General features: G+C 36.6%; 1 protein-coding gene across 1 annotated transcript; it reads left to right on the top strand.

Moving 5' to 3' along the window:
- The first annotated feature begins 12,044 nt into the window (after positions 1–12,044).
- On the top strand, positions 12,045–16,440 carry LOC120133487 (protein RAE1). The gene is made up of 12 exons (XM_039150058.1): positions 12,045–12,096; positions 12,217–12,277; positions 12,695–12,781; positions 12,906–12,983; positions 13,083–13,276; positions 13,907–14,048; positions 14,426–14,506; positions 14,725–14,853; positions 15,159–15,236; positions 15,721–15,792; positions 15,912–15,992; positions 16,125–16,440. The coding sequence occupies exons 2-12, from the start codon at positions 12,224–12,226 to the stop codon at positions 16,173–16,175; spliced, it is 1,047 nt and encodes a 348-aa protein (XP_039005989.1). The 5' UTR covers positions 12,045–12,096; positions 12,217–12,223; the 3' UTR covers positions 16,176–16,440.
- Positions 16,441–17,535: the final 1,095 nt, after the last annotated feature.

Raw genomic sequence — 17,535 nt, 5'->3', positions numbered from 1 at the left:
ATGAAGATTTTGAACGATTCATTGCTTCATTAGTGTTTCACAAGATATGTTACATTGTATGTTGTTGAACCTAGAAGTAGTATTGTTGGGTCAGTAGCGGGTAGTAATCAACTAAGTTTTTCTCAAAACCCACAACCTTTCTCTAATCCAAATCCCAATCAACTTTCAGCACACCAAATTCCGGTTTCGTATTGACCAGTTAGACGATGATGAGCCAACAAAAATTGTGAGTACTAGTCAGTATTCGAAATTTGGTCTGGTCAATATCCGGCTTTGATATTGGTCAATACACGGATTTTTGATGATGTTTCAGAAGAAGAAACAGACCATGCGTGTAATGATATGATATTGGTCAATACCCGAATTTTGATGATGAACAGCCGTTGCCGAAGAATGTAATGTTGATGATAATGGAGGAAGTTACGACTGTGAATGAACATTGAACATCCTTCTGTAATTCATATATCCTGAAGAAAAAAGAAAGAAAAAAGTCCCCGAAGAAAAGAAAGCCACGGCGTATAACTGGAATATGCCAGAATTACTTCAGATACCGGAAGAAGAGTTGATAAAGAAAGCAGTTGATTGTTACAAAGTTATTCGTATCAAGAAGATGATTGTTTTGATACAAAGGAAGACTTGAAGATAGCTTTATATACGAAATGTGTGGAAGATGGCTATCAACTAAAAGTTAACAAATCAAGCAAAGATCGTTTCGAAACAAGGTGTATGATTGACAAAAACTGTACGTGGCGTATGATTGCAAAGAGAATAAAAGATTGCAAATGTTTCAAGTTAGGACTTTTATTGATAAACATACATGTTCAAGAACCCAGTTTTTCCTCACCATAGACAGGCAACAAAAAGTGTTGGGTTTTCTGGCTGAGTTAATGTTTTTGATGGCAGGGTATATCGGGGACATGAAATTATGACTGACATGAATGCTCGGTTCAAGATTAGTATATCATATTCTCAAGCTTGGAGAGCCAAATGTTATGCCTTGGAATTGTTGAGGGGTCGCAGAAGCATCGTTTGCCCAACTGCCGGCTTATTGTCACAATTTAAAGCTGAAAAATCCTGGGTCGGTAACTCATATCAAAACAGATAGAGTGGACGCTTTGAGTTGCTGTTTATCGCCATTGGTGCTACGGTTAGTAATCATAATTTTGTTGACTCATTTTTGTTAGTTACATGCATTTCACATTTAAATGATTATATTTCTGTGTATATTATTTGTGTAGATTCGTTCGTTTATTACTTGCATGCGCCCCAGTTATTATAGTTGACGGAGCACATTTGAAAGGTCGATACCTTGGAGTAAACTATTAGCAGCCATGGATGCTAACATGGGATATTGCCAATAGCTTACGGGTTGGCAAATCTGAACCTCTGATTCATGGACATGGTTTATGGGGGCATCTTAGGGATTGCATAGGTCCTATTAGCAATCTGACAATCATATCCGATAGGGCAAACTCAATTGACAACGCTGTTAGAAGGTGTTTCCCAGATGCTTTTCATGGACTTTGTGGTGTTCATTTGTATAGAAATCTAAAATCAAGGTCTGCTGGTATAAAAAAGCACAAATGGACATACTGGAAGGCTGTAAAAGCTTATCGGGAAGTGGATTCAATAAGCATAAAATTGTTTAAGACGTGTTTTGCCTCAGTGTGCCAAACACTAGAAGATGGGGTTTGAAGATGGTCAAGAGTACATCAACTTGGAGCAAGATATGGTTTCATGACGTCTAATAGTGCAGAATCAATCAACGCTCTAAGTCGTCATTCCCGGAAATTACCCATTACTATGTTAATGGAGTTTTTTCGAGCCTCTATTCAACAGTGGTACTACAAGAAAGAAACCATGCAGGTATTATTTCTTTGAATTCGTAACTTATCATTTATATATTTTACTAAGTATTGTTATTAAATTTACAGGAACATTGGAACATCGTGTTACACCATGGACTGAAAAAGATAACGAAACGTGTTGTGAAGTCAACGTCATGAGAGTTGAACCATGTTCAAACACTTTGTTTCAAGTACTGGATAATAACTTAAATGGGCTAGTCGATCTAATGCAAAGACGTGTAGTTGTATGAAATGGCAAACATCTGGTTATCCGTTGGCCATGTTATAAAGTTGCTCTTCATTTAACCAAGATGATTCAAGCGCATACGCTATGGATTGCTACACTACAGAATTTTCGCAGACTTATGCCGAGATTGTCTACCCTATTCCACATCCTTCTGGGACATACCAGATGACTTACAAACAGTTTTGCCACCAGCATGGACAGAAGGCTACCTGGCCGACCAAAAGTCACGATCGTATACCGTCTAAGGGTGAAAGAAGAAGAGATCGATGTAGTCGGTGCAAGGAAAGTGGTCATACAAGGTTGACATGTGGATCACCAGTGCCATCAAAATCATCTTTTCCTCTACCAAAATATGGATCCTCATCAAATCCAAAGCTCATATGGTGTGAACTTTGTATTATGTAAACGTTTGTTATTCCGTTGTATTTGTAAACGTTTTAACATTTAACATTTATGTGTATTATGTAACGTTGCCATCAAAGCTCATATGCAAACGTTGTATTTGTGGATTTTATGTGTGAACTTTTAACATTTTCAGTTGAATTAATGACTCAGGCCAACCATTTTGACTTAACCAACTCTTGTTATTCAGTTGTTATCACTATTAGGCATGCATTTGACTATCGCACACGGAAAATACAATCGCAACGCGAAATGAAATCCCACATGAAATCGCAACGCGAAATGAAAATCGCAACGAGAATCGCAATGCGAAATGAAATCGCAATGCGAAATGAAAATCGCAAACGAGAGAATCGCAATGCGAAATGAAAATCGCAATGCGAAATGAAAATCGAACCGACATAATCGCAATGCGAAATTAAAATCGCAATACGAAATGAAAATCGCAATGCGAAATGAAAATCGCAATGCGAAATGAAAATCGCAACGAAGAATCGCAATGCGAAATGAAAATCGCAATGCGAAATGAAATCGCAACGAGATAATCGCAATGCGAAATTATAAACGCATTGCGATTTTCATTTCCGCATTGCGATTTCATTTCGCATTGCGATTCTCTCGTTGCGATTTTCATTTCGCATTGCGATTTTCATTTCGCATTGCGATAGTTTTTGCCTTCAACATAATGCAGATTGAAATCAACAAAATCAACCATTACATTTCAATTAACAAGCACAAATAAGAATTATGTTCGCATCAATTACACAAATCAACTTTTACAAATCATCTTTTACAAATCAATTAAACAATCAAAAAATAAGCAATAATTCTTATTTCCGATCATCTACTATTGATCAACTTTTACAAATCAATTAACAATCAAAACAATCAATTAAACTATTGAATCAACTTTTGCAGCTCGATCATTTCACGCAGTTCACTTCTGAGATTAACCTGCAGAAACCAAACATTTGTTCAAACAACACTTTCTACGCAAATTATGAATTCTAGTTACTTAACCAAACATTTTCATTTATAAGTATATAAACTTACCAATTGTTTATGGACATTTTTATAACGCGGATGCAGGTAGGCAGCGTCTCGTATATATCGATTTAGCCATATAATGCCGAAACCAAGCCTACTGCAGCTTTATCTCTATCGTGGGAGGTAGATACTTGATGCTTCCCGTCGTCAAACGCTCCAACGCCAAGCATACGAGGACCACAATCTCCTCTGGCTCCGCTCGTTTGTTGTGCGCGGTCTCGTCTCTAATAACTGTAATATGAGCTTCTTTGGCTTCTTGTTTCCAGAACGAGTCCAATAATTGATCGCATCCAAGAATTTAGCCAAATGAGAGCTCCATCCCTTAATAACATCTCTTAAATCAGCCAATGATATGTACTTTATCATGCGTCATACACTATTGTCTTAAGGGATGGGAGCTGAAGCTCGACGAGAATCCAATGTTTACGTTCCAAACAGGGATAAACACCTGCAATCATAAGTAATAATTCATCATTTGCGCACTTATTTCATAAACCTTTAAACTCAATCTAAAATAATACTAACCTTATCGACCTCCCACCATGCAGGATAAAGTTAGCTTGTCCATTGCCCAATCAAATGATTCATCTCGTGCATTCTTCAAGTGAACGGCGTGAAAGACGTCGGCATTATTGTATATCGTATTTTTTATTTTCTTAAGTTTTCTTATTATTAAAGACGTGTCACCCACGCATCGATATGCTGTTTTACAAAAAAAGACATATATTAGTGACTACATAAATTTAAAAAAAAAAATTAATCAAATTGAAATATAAGAAAAATAAGACTTACCCCCCCATCGAAATAGCCATTGTCTTCGACCCTAATAATACGCCCCACCAAGGCCGTTCAAGCAACAAAAATATCATCGGTGAGCTTGCATATGTCAGTGAAACACCCCTTGCTCCGCTCATGTAGATAAAAATCACTGCGGTCTTAGCCCAAAGGGTGTTATCCAAAATTGTGTCCAGTAGTTGTTCCCTCTCCTCTTCAGATACCGGTATGGTACTGGCCGGTAACTCATACGAACCCTCTCATCCATCATGTCCGGAACCGGTGGGGGTTTCTCAATACTTCGATATATTACCCCATGTGAATCAGACTCTGGAATGGTGGGAGGGACCTCTTCAACGATGACAGTTGCCTCTTGAACGGTGGGAGGGGACTCTCGAGGAATGATATGGGGGCCTCTTCAACGATAGGAGTGGACTCTGAGGATGACAGGCGAGTCGGGCTTCTTCTTGCGGTGTCTTCGCACTATTGGGGTGTACGGAGACTTAATAGCACGCACGCTGTCTGATGCGTGAACTCCGTCGTGCAAGCATAACCGACGTAAAGCATCCACTCTATCGGGCCGCTAAATAATTAATACAAAAATCATAATAAACAGACATGATCTTTAAACAGTGAAAACAAAGACAATATGTTTCAACTTGCATTGTATTCACCCAAGTCATTATTCTATCATAGTTCACAAAATGCATCAGATACAAAGAAAATATGTTTCAAACTAATACCCGAAGTTAGTATTTGTCTTTGTTTTGTCTATTGGTTGAAGTAATGCAATCCATTCAAGTTTCAATTTGCAGAAGAAGAAATAGTTTACTTTCGCAACACGAAACTTAAAATCGCAACGCGAAACCAAAATCGCAACGCGAAATGAAAATCGCAACGACAGAATCGCAATGCGAAATGAAAATCGCAACGAAAGAATCGCAACGCGAAATGAAAATCGCATTGCGATTTTCATTTCGCGTTGCGATCTTGTCGTTGCGATTTTGGTTTCGCGTTGCGATTCTGTCGTTGCGATTTTCATTTCGCGTTGCGATTTTGGTTTCGCGTTGCGATTTTAAGTTTCGTGTTGCGAAAGTAAACTATTTCTTCTTCTGCAAATTGAAACTTGAATGGATAAATTTACTTTCAACCAAAGACAAAACAAAGACAAATACTATTTCACAGTGTTAAGAATACACAGTTTAGCAGAATTGGCAGCACCGAACAAATTTACTTTCAACCAAAAGACAAAACAAAGACAAATACTATTTCACAGTGTTAAAGAATACACAGTTTAGCAGAATTGGCAGCAACCGAACAAATTTACTTTCACCAAAAGACAAAACAAAGACAAATACTATTTCACAGTGTTAAAGAATACACAGTTTAGCAGAATTGGCAGCAACCGAACAAATTTACTTTCAACCAAAAGACAAAACAACGACAAATATATTCACAGTGTTAAAGAATACACAGTTTAGCAGAATTGGCAGCAACCGAACAAATTTACTTTCAACCAAAAGACAAAACAAGACAAATACTATTTCACAGTGTTAAAGAATACACAGTTTAGCAGAATTGGCAGCAACCGAAAATTTACTAAGCAATCTAAGTGAAATGGCTAATCTAAGTGAAATTACGAGTAAATTTATCATTAAGTTAAATATGGAAAATCTTAAACTTACCTCGTTGCGTAGAGTATGAACCTCATTCTGCAACGATACTATCATCTCACGTAGAGCGGCAACCTCACCACGTAAAGTTGACACCTCCACGCCATGCACCATCGTTATCGCGTAGAGTACCGATCTCCTCACGCAAGGCATTGACCTCATCACGTAACTCCCTTGACTCCCGTTGAGGTGGAGGTGGAGAACAGGGAGATAGGAGTCGTGGCATCTTTGCCGGTCGCCTATCATGAGTGATGGTGGAGAAGAGGCTCGATGATGGACGGGATAGGTATGGCTCTCGTTCTAGAGATGTATAGTCGGGTCGATCGGGTGATGGCTCTAGGTGAGGTGATGGCTCTCGAATTGGAGGAAGGATGCTGCTCATCATCCGTGCCATCAAAAAAATTCTGACTAGCTTGCCACCAATCATGGCAAGCTCTTCCTCCGTGGGTGTCAGTCTTTGTAATGGAATGTTGGCCTCCTAAAATATAAAACTCAAACAAAGTTAAACGTCTACTATTAATAACTTGTTTATATTTATTGAAAGTATTTGTGTTAACTTACATTATTTATTGTGGCATATGGTATTAAGTCTTCCCAATCCAACAGAGTTTTCCTCTTCCAGGAAATAGCCCTGGAATATCATTTGACGTTTTTATTGCATATGTACGCATGCTGGGGAAGCCTCGAATATCCAATCTACAAACAATATATAACAAATTAGTATTGTTAAATAATTAATTATAATTTTAGAAACTTATATAGAAATTCTTACCTTAAAGGCCAAACAAGCCGACAAAGTGTATTTGGACCCATCGCCGCCGCAAACTTTTGCGGTCATCAAAGGCAGACGACAACTTAGTCCAGGTACTTTCCATATACGAACCCCACGGAAACAGATTCCATGCATTCAGGTCCTCTACCAATATTATTAGCTCCCGATGAATAGGTTGTCTGGCCTCTCTGCCTAAAAGCCGGCATACACAAGTAGTAGAAGCATACTCGGACAACATCGACGTCTTCCATCCGAGTGAACCAGCTTTCTTATTAAATAATTTCTTCAGTCGTCGACATGTAGGTTCGGCTTCTCCATTGACTCATCCGAAAAACCCGGGATAACCATGATGGGCGGGCGATATACGAGTGTACCGGCCTACATCATCGTGTCCGAATCGTAGACCAGTGATTAAGCAGAACTCCTTCCGCCCAAAGCAAGTATACGCTGGTGGAAAATGAAACCATATCTCTTCCTCACCACGTTGTATACTGTCGGGTAGATGTCATGGTCTGAAGCCACAATGGGTCAAATTAGCATCTCCACCCGGATGCTGTACTCTCAGCCATGGCCCGAAGCAGGTTTCCTCAAACAATTGTCTTTGAGCAGGTGAAAGCTTCTTTGCAATTGTAGTGGCCAGGCTGACTTTATTTCTCAAGGTCAATTGAGCCGAAAAAATTTCTACAAAAACAATAAACATACCAAGTTAGATACCAAAAACTACACTGTAAGATACCAAAAACAATAAACATAAAAAGTAGTAGTTTATTCTTTAAACTAAAATTTGCAACACTGTTTGTTTTGGTTGAAATGAAAATCGCAACGAGAGAATCGCAACGCGAGATGACAATCGCAACGAGAGAATCGCAACGCGAATGAAAATCGCAACGAGAGAATCGCAACGCGAATGAAAAATCGCAATGCGATTTTGGTTTCGCGTTGCGATTCTCTCGTTGCGATTTCCATTTCGCGTTGCGATTCTCTCGTTGCGACAGTCTTCTCGTTGCGATTTTCATTTATCTCGTTGCGACTCTTCTGCAAATTGAAACTTGAATGGATTGCATTACTTCAACCAAAGACAGAACAAAGACAAAGACAATACTAACTTGAAAATCGCAACGAGAGCAACGCGAATGAAAATCGCAACGACAGAATCGTAACGCGAAATGAAATCTAAGTGAAATGGTTAATCTATTATTGAAATGACCAGTAAACTTATCATCAGTTTCAATATGAAAAACCTACAATAATGCAAACATTTCAAAATAAAAATAATTAAAAAAACTACCCTCGGAGGTTGATTTTCCATTTCTGAATATTGTGGGATTTCTGACCGTGAATGGTTGTGAGGGATTTCGCCGGAGATGGGGACGGAAATCTTCGGAGATGGGGACGGATTTCTTCGCCGTAGAGAGTGAGAGATGGAGATGGGACTGAGTTGTGATTTTAGGTTTTTAGGTTATGAGTTGCGATTACGGGATTTTGTCTTAATATTCTTTTTGTAATTTGAAAATAAAATACGCGTAGCGATTATAATGGCGCTTTAAATATCGCGTTGCGATTTACGGATACGCGTTGCGATTTTATGTATTATCGTTGCGATTTACGGATACGCGTTGCGATATACGGATACGCATTGCGATTTACCCATACGCGTTGCGATTTACGGATACACGTTGCGATTTACGGATACGCGTTGCGATTTATGTGTTCGCGTTGCGATTTTCATATTCACGTTGCGATTTTGGAAAATCGCAATGCGAATTTGTACTATCGCATCGCGATTTTCAAGAATCGCGTTGCGATTTTGGAAACTGATTTGCGATTCTGGAAACTGATTTGCGATTCTGGGGATCGCGTTGCGATTTTTATTTCGCGTTGCGATTTTGTTGGTCATTTTGGCAAATCCAAAAAAAGTTGGTTAAAATCGTATATTATAACTTTTTTTTGGTCACTGAGGCGATTTTCTCTTTTTTTTTATCATGTTTGAGTCTATACATCATTTTATATTCATAGATTATTAAGTTAAAATAATTATAAGGGTAAAGCATATAATTAGTCCCTGAACTTTTAAGTATCTTGCATTTTGATCATCTAACTTTTAAAAGTTACAATACAATCATTGAACTTTTAGTTTATTTTTATTTTGGTCCCTATCATTACTTTCTTTCAGTAATGTGAAAAAATAATCTAAAATGTGTGAGCTCTACAAGATAGAATACTGGCATTCTCTATCTCAACTTTAAATCAATGGCCTTCCGAATGCTTTCTTTAACAAAATCTTTACATAGTCGTGGGATACACTAAGTAAATAAGACGTTTACTTTCACTTTCATGTGACGTTGAAGTCGAATTCCAGTCTCCGAAGCGCCGTTAACGGAGAAGAAAACCTGATAGATTTTGCATAGTTGCCGTTGGAAGGGAAATAGACCAATATCTGTACTAAATCTTGGTGCACGCAGTCTATTATGCCAGAGTCGCTTCCATGTCAATATCTCCTCGACGCTGCTGAGTTTTCAGATTCCACCATAAAATCCATCCGCCTCGTTTCCCTTCTCTCGTTTTTTTTTCCGGTTGACCGTCGTGTGTCGCCACCTTGAGCCGAGGGCGTACTGATTGAACTCCAACGCACGGTTCATTTTATAAATAAGACATTTTAATATCCTTTTGCAAATCTCTCCTGCCCCTTTCCATCTCTTTGCTCATGTCTTGCTTGAGCATAAGGTTTCCTCCAGCCAAGAAGGTATGGAAAGCTTCACCTCCAAACTCCAATAAGCTACAGAGGGATTATTTTAAGTACACTAAACATTTGGTTCTGCAACTTTTTTCACCACTTTTTTTTCCATTCAAAGATGAAGTGCGAGGTAGGTCCTTCACTCTGCTGCATTCTCTGGGCCAGCTTGTTGCCAAGTTCAAGGATTGGCGGAGCAAATTTCAAAGCTTGAAATGCAACCTGATATTAAATAATGAAAATTAGAATCTTGAGAGCAACCGGCAACGTAACTTGGTTCCTTTGTTGACTGATGCCACTAGCAGTACTTACTCCTGTCTTTCACAATGGCCTCAATGGCTCTTCGGTACTAGCGACTGAAATCCAACACAGCTGGTAACCCATCCCATCGGGATGCTTCCAAAACTCGCTTTATTCCTCGTGAGAGGGTTGACCGAGATTGGTAGCGGCCACCACCGAGAAGTCGTGGTTTTGTTGAGTCTGGAGACATGGGTTTGGGTCGGAAGAGAATGGGATCAAAGAGTTGACATTCCAGCCCAACCTCAACATCCCGACGAGGCCGAAGAGGAAGAGGGCGAACAACCAGACCCTGGCTTTGGAAGATGGAAGAAGGAAGAAGAATATGAAGAAAGAAGAAGAAGGAGCTGCTGCCACGTGAGAAAGTTAACTGGTTAAATGTCACGTTAGTAAAAACTAAAACTAACTGAGGTAATAATATGGACCAAAATGAAAATAAATTAAAAATTTGATGATTATATTATAATTTTCAAAAATTGAATGATCAAAATGTAAGTGTTCTAAAAGTTCAGAGATTATTTATATACTTTACTCTAATTATAATATAATTTATTTGAATAAAAAAAATACTAAAACTAAATATCTATATTTACATGTACAAATCAACTAATTTCGGTAATTAAGGAACTTACTGTTATTTTAGAGGTCTTGAGTTCAAATACTATGTATACAAAAATATGGTTGTTTAATTTAAAGGATTAAGAATATTTCAACCTATACTACATTTATAAAAAAATATTTATAATTACATTTTGTGTGATGAATCATTTAATTTAACATTATTTTATTTATATGTAATACCCACTTTTGATTTCATTAAATTAAACCACTTTTATAGTTAGCAAATTATGCCACTTGAACCAACTTTTATGGTAAAATCATTCAATAAAAACAACACAGCTAACCTCATTTTTTAGAAGTTACAAGAGCACGTCAATGATCTACTAAATATATTCGAAATCAAAATATATATGATGTGATTTAGACTGAGCCTCAAAGTTCATTAAGCGTCCTGTTATCATGAAGTTAAAATTTTATTGATAAATGGTCTAATTTTTTAATAATAAAATTTTAATAATCATTTTAATTTAATAAAAATAATAATAAACTTAATGGTAACCTAAATGATTTTAATATAATTATCCTAATTATATGAATTATTTTTTTGATAAGTATGTACGTACAAATATCCAGAAAAAACAAGGATTTCTTACGGCTGAATACCCCAACTATCACAAAGTGTCCTATTTACAACATCCCTCCCATCTACATCCCTATGTGCAAGCTTAATTCTAAGAGTACACTAATAACATCAAGAATAGTCTGCTGATACCTAGTTATACCCCTAATAATATCATTTCCTCCCCCCCCCCCCAAACACAATAGATCAAAGCTTTACGAGACACCTTAAGAATAAAATATAACAGAGATTTACCCTTAAGGTAGAGTATTACCCGTTTTAGTTCATCTTCCTATCTTAACATTAATTTATGAAGGTTACGAGTCAAAATAACCTCCCAAATACCTTTACAAAAACAACACTAAAAAAAATGCGATTCTTAGCTTTAAGACTATCATAAAACACACACTTCTCATCAATCACAAGCCCCATTCGCAGCAACTTATTTTTAGTGGGACGTCTTTCAAAAATGGACATCCACCCAATGATAATATGCTTGGGGATATGGAGAGGAAACTATAACGTCTTATGCCCCACAATTTTGTCAACTGCAGGCGTAATGGAATACCAAATCCAACAAGTGCTCATATCATGATATCGATTGTAGGGGCAAACAGGGTCCGAGAATTATAAGAATTATTATGTTACATAAGAAAAATTAATAAATCAACACGTGTCTTTCTATTATATAAAAAAATAACGAAATAAAACATTCATCAATTCTTAACCTATGTCCATAATATAATGAATTTTTTTTCTATTTAAATAAAATTTTAATTGCACACACGGCTCAAAAGAAAACTAATTATATTGCGAAGTATAATTTAAAATTTCTATTGAAATAAAATTTTAATTGCACGTATGAGTTTGAGCTTGAAACATGGTATCAAGATAGCGTCCGACTCAGGCAAGGCCCGATGGGCCTAACAGGCCGCTTCTTCGTCTTAATGTAAGGTGGTCTAGTGTGGCGTTCATCAAACGCAACGCGTCCTCCCCGTTAACCGACATTGCATTGCACTATAACCAGTAACCCTCGGTTTTTCTCGCATATATATTTGTTCCAACCTCATATATACATTTTTCCATCTCATTTCAAAACCAAAATAAAAGTTTCTTTTTCTCGAAGGTAATTTCTTTTTTTTCCTCACTGCTCGTATCTTATCTATTTTGTTTTATTTTGCATTGCGAATATTTGAAATTTTTTTATGATCCCAAATTTTTAGTATCTTATCGATTAATTTTGCAGTTTCGTAATGTCTACTTTCGGCGCCGCTGCCGCCAATCATAATCCTAACAAATCGTTCGAGGTATTCGTTCTTTAACTTGTACAAGATGTTTTATACGATTCAAATATTTAGTTTTAATTTCAATTTGCTAATTACTATTATTATTTAGTTCAATTTTTCTGTTGCTTTTACTAGTGAGCTTTATTTTAGTTTTTAAACTTGCGAGTTAAATAAAATATGTTTTCTTACTGTTTTTGTCGATGTTAAGGAGCAGAAACTATAAAATCTTTATTCTTAGCTTTTGGTTACTTGAACTAGTGATAATGCGACAGACTGATGATTTGTTCCTCTCTCTTTGGATTTTTTTAGATAAATATGGGAAAGGGTCAATATCAGTAATTAAAATGATGCTATAATGAAAAAAAAAAATGAATTTGAAATTTCAGCTTGGTTGAGCTTTTGATACCAAGGTTCTTTACATGCAATTTTTAATTCTAGGTTGCGCAACCGCCCAGTGATTCTGTTTCAAGCCTTAGTTTCAGTCCCAAGGCCAATTTCTTGATTGCTACTTCATGGGATAATCAGGTACGATCACTTTGCTTTGTTTCTTTTTATTGATTCATGTCATCTCAATCTTGTTCTTTAAGTTCTTGTATGAAGTTTAATTATTGAAATTTCTTTCCTGTCCACCTTTTGAACAATTTTGCAGGTGAGATGTTGGGAAATATCCCATAGTGGTACAGCTGTTGCTAGCACGCCAAAGGCATCAATTACTCATGATCAGCCGGTAATGACTCATAAGTACATTGCATTTAGAGATGTATTATTCGACTCTTCAATTTGTAGTTGTAGTCAACTGATTCTGTTCTCCCTGCTCTTCTAAAAGGTTTTGTGCTCAGCTTGGAAGGATGATGGGACGACAGTCTTTTCTGGAGGCTGTGACAAGCAGGTCAAGATGTGGCCTTTATTGTCTGGTGGTCAACCAATGACAGTGGCCATGCATGATGCCCCTATTAAAGAGGTTGCTTGGATACCAGAAATGAACCTCTTAGCTACAGGAAGCTGGGACAAGACATTAAAGTAATACTCTCACCTTTCCTCATTTTTTGTACCATTGGGAAGTTGAAGTCATGTTTTTGGATATTGGGTCCTAGTGATTAAATTCATGTTGAGTAATGCATTTCATGCTAGGGTGCTCTTGCCATCTTGCTAAGTGGTAGTACCTGCATATTTGTAAATTCCATGCTCAATTCACAGGAAGTATGATCATGTTGTAGTCACAAGATGCCTTTTTGACTAACACTAATTGTTCACCAGGTCTAGCCGTGTAGGAGGTTGTTCCTTATGTGCACACATATAATTACGACACAATAAATTTAGCTATAATTTTTGCTTTTGTGGTAGATATGTGTATAATTATGGTATGGTAAATTTAGCTTTGATTTTTTGCCACGTGTGGAAGGGACCTCTCCGCTTTCAAATTTGTACATTCTGAAGCATCAGTTTTAATGTTAAAGCTGATTTTCATGGAGAGCATATTTTTTGCCTATTGTTTAGATTCACACTCTCGCATGTTTCTTGTGTTATCATTTGGTTATTAACAAATGGGTTTTCTGTATTGCTTTTACTTCATTTATCAATTTTGGCAATTTGATTCTTTTATATTACTTTGGCTTTTAACAACTTGTCGGTTTTTACCTTTATATCTAGATATTGGGATACAAGGCAGCCAAACCCAGTACATACTCAACAACTTCCTGATCGCTGCTATGCACTCACGGTGAAATATCCATTGATGGTTGTTGGCACTGCAGATAGAAATCTAATTGTCTTTAACTTGCAGAATCCTCAGGTTGTGATTTCTTATAACTCAAAGGGTCTTCAATATTTCAAATTTCTGTGTCTTCAATTTTCATAGAAATGTTCGAATTTGCATAACCAGTATTACATTTGTTGATATGGAAAATTATTATTTATAAAGTGGTGGAAGCACTATAGGAATTAGGAATAATTGAGTTAAAGGTGCACTCAGAATCTTCCTTTTTATTTATGATCTATAGAATCTTAGTGTAACTGGTCCATGCTAATGTTGTTTTCTACTATATGATTGGTTGGACATAAATGACACAAATAGAATTTCTGATTGACAAGTTGAGAAATTATTAATGTCTCTTGTTGGCTTTTCTAGTACATCTTCATGTCGAATAACATTTACTGAAATGCTAGCAGAATGAATACAAGAGAGTCACCTCACCCCTCAAGTATCAGACAAGATGTGTTGCTGCCTTTCCTGACCAGCAAGGTTTTTTGGTATGCTTATTTCCTTTCATCTTTAAGTTTCCAACAATTGTGACACGTATATTCATTTGTCCCATCATTTTGGCTAAATGGAGAAACAACTTTGGAAGACATAATTTATAAACTTTTCCCCTTCCTTTTGTGCAACAGTAATTGAATAGTTTCTCTAACAAAAAGAAGTAATGGAATAATTTCATCGGAAGCATCAACTTTATTGTTTTTCTTTACAGGTTGGTTCAATTGAGGGAAGGGTTGGAGTACACCACCTTGATGAGGGACAACAGAGTAAGAACTTTACATTCAAATGCCACAGGGATGGCAGTGAGATATACTCTGTTAACTCGTTAAACTTCCATCCTGTAAGTTTTTGGTCATAAATTTATCTTCATGCTGTGTTCTTAATTATTTGTTTCATGGAATCTATTTTGGGTAAATATTAGGCTTTTATTGGTATGGAGGATGGAAAGGCATAAGGATGGAAAATTTGTTACTCAAATGGTTTAGATTCATAGTCGCTTTCTTACTTGTAGCTTATCATTAGATTAAAAAATTATCTATCCTTGTTCTATTCATCCTTCATACCAAGTAGAGCCTTAGTTCTTTATCATTTTAGGGTGGTAATCTTCTTTGGCTCATGATCTGATGTTGCTGTTTGTTGTTTCAGGTACATCACACTTTTGCCACTGCAGGGTCTGATGGTGCTTTCAATTTCTGGGACAAGGATAGTAAACAGAGACTAAAGGTATTCTTAGAATCCTTTGTCCTCTTTAAAACCAATTAGATCATTTATGAGATTAACTGTTGCTGGTTTCTTGGCCATTAGCCTTCTTGACTGCTTGTGCAAATAAGGTTTACTTAAATGCTATTTTGCAAGAACTAATAACAAAGAAAACAGTGAACCAGAGTTTCTCATCGGTCTTATTGGTTTCTGTTAGAAAAATGGTACTGATTTTTGAAGCCTGTAGCTCGATATGGCTGGCAGTGGCAGCCACTACCAGCATGCCACTGACATTGACAGCATCTACTTCTGGCATTGAAAAGTTCAAGAACCTTCCAATGGTTTTATCATTACAGAGATCAATTTTGCTAAATGAGACAAGCAATTGTTTGCCATTTTCTAAATTAAATTGAGAGTGGTCTGAACTTTACAATTCTAGCTCCAGCAGCAAGATCACCTTTGATGTATTCTGGTTTGGTTATAAATCTTGTCTTTTGCTGATTTTCAGGCAATGTCAAGGTGCAGTCAACCTATACCATGCAGTACCTTCAACAATGATGGATCAATATTCGCATATTCGGTATTTACTTTGGAAGAATGCTGATTTTCTCTTTGAACTGAATATATGTATATATATATATATATATATATATATATATATAATATCGTGCAGTGATTCTTACCCTGTATTTGCTATAGGTTTGTTATGACTGGAGTAAGGGTGCTGAAAATCACAACCCGGCAACAGCAAAAACCTACATTTTCCTGCACTTGCCACAGGTACATTAACACAAATAATTCACACGCTTGGTCGTTTATTGTATTCATTAAAGCTTTTATTTGAAATGCCATTTTTAGTAAGGAACTTCTTTTTACTCATCAATCTAACCGGTAATTTGTCTTGGAATACAGGAATCTGAAGTTAAAGGCAAGCCAAGAGTTGGAACAAGTGGTAGAAAGTGAAAAGGGTTAGTTTTGATTAGAAAATGGCTGAACCCTAGACGAAAAAGGGTTTTCCCTTTGTCTGGTTTGGTTTTCTAGACAGGCCTTTCGGTTCTTCTTCCCCTTTCAAGTTGAACAACTAGGATAGGAATGTGTGATGTATGTACATCAGGAATTTCCCCCCTTTGATCATTTTATCTCTAATTTTGTGCTTAACGTTTTAGTTTAGAGCCACAGTGTTGTTGTGAAGTTACAAACGGGCTTTAATCCTACTATTCGTTCTCCCCTTTCTGCAACTAGGAAATGAATTATCTGTGTAGTCATTAGGAAAGTTGTCACTCTATGCGATTTGTTGGTTATTTTGGGTTTGGAGTCGGGAAAGTGGTTTTTATCAAATGGTTTGGTTGACTATTTCCAAATTACTTTTGAGGTTTTTCCTGGTGGCATCCTAGTGTTCCAAGGTTTAGGTAAACCATTATATTGTCATCCCTTTTTCTCTCATTTTGTAAATGTACCAAAAATTTTAAAATGTAAAAATAGTCGAATTTGGTAGCTTGATGATCAATCTAGATTCTAATCAAGTACGAGAAGAAAAAACTGAATCACAGGCCGACCTGACCCGTGGTAACATGTATGAGATGCTGAAATCAATTAATAAGACTTTTATATAGGGGACAGCTCTTTCACAGGGCATAGTTTGATCATATTTTCCCATGTTTTGGAAGCTCCAAAGACCCAAGATGTGAGAATTAATGTACGTCAGTGGTGTGGATATACATCTACCAAAGGGTGGACAGTCAAGAAATTCAAATTTGTTTCAATTTGTTGTTTATTTTATTGGTGTTCATTTTAATATTTTATTTGTGCTTATTCAAAAAATTTGTAAAATTACTTTTGATCTTGATGTCACTGGATTTGCCTTGCTGCCCTTTGCTGATGATATAATAAGCATCCAAAAATAAAAAGCATTGCATGTGGCGATCCATAATGTGACCTAGCTATTGAGCAATATATTGAATGAAAAGGAACAAAAGGATGGCCACTGAAGTGACACAAAAATCTTTTGGGTCATGGATAGCCTCTTCCGCATGTAAGTAATAGACGACGTCAAATATTGCAGCTAATCGTTATACTACATGGCCATAAAACAGACAAATATATTGAATGGTGCTTGAAAATTACACGAAACGTGGCTTCTTTGTCCTTATCTTATTCTATGGCGTATGGGTAGGTTTCCTATGCATTTGTAAATGTGATTGGAGTCATGTTACTTTTGTCCATTAATTAATACATGAAGCACAAGAGCACTGTATCTTTAATTTTTTTCAAAACTAAATTTATATTTGATGCAACAACAAAATTTGAGTTTTGATATTATAAA

Source organism: Hibiscus syriacus, unplaced genomic scaffold, assembly GCF_006381635.1.
Source record: "Hibiscus syriacus cultivar Baekdansim isolate YM2019G1 unplaced genomic scaffold, ASM638163v2 tig00110580_pilon, whole genome shotgun sequence".
NCBI lineage: Eukaryota > Viridiplantae > Streptophyta > Magnoliopsida > Malvales > Malvaceae > Hibiscus > Hibiscus syriacus.
This window is presented reverse-complemented; position numbering and strand designations above follow the sequence as displayed.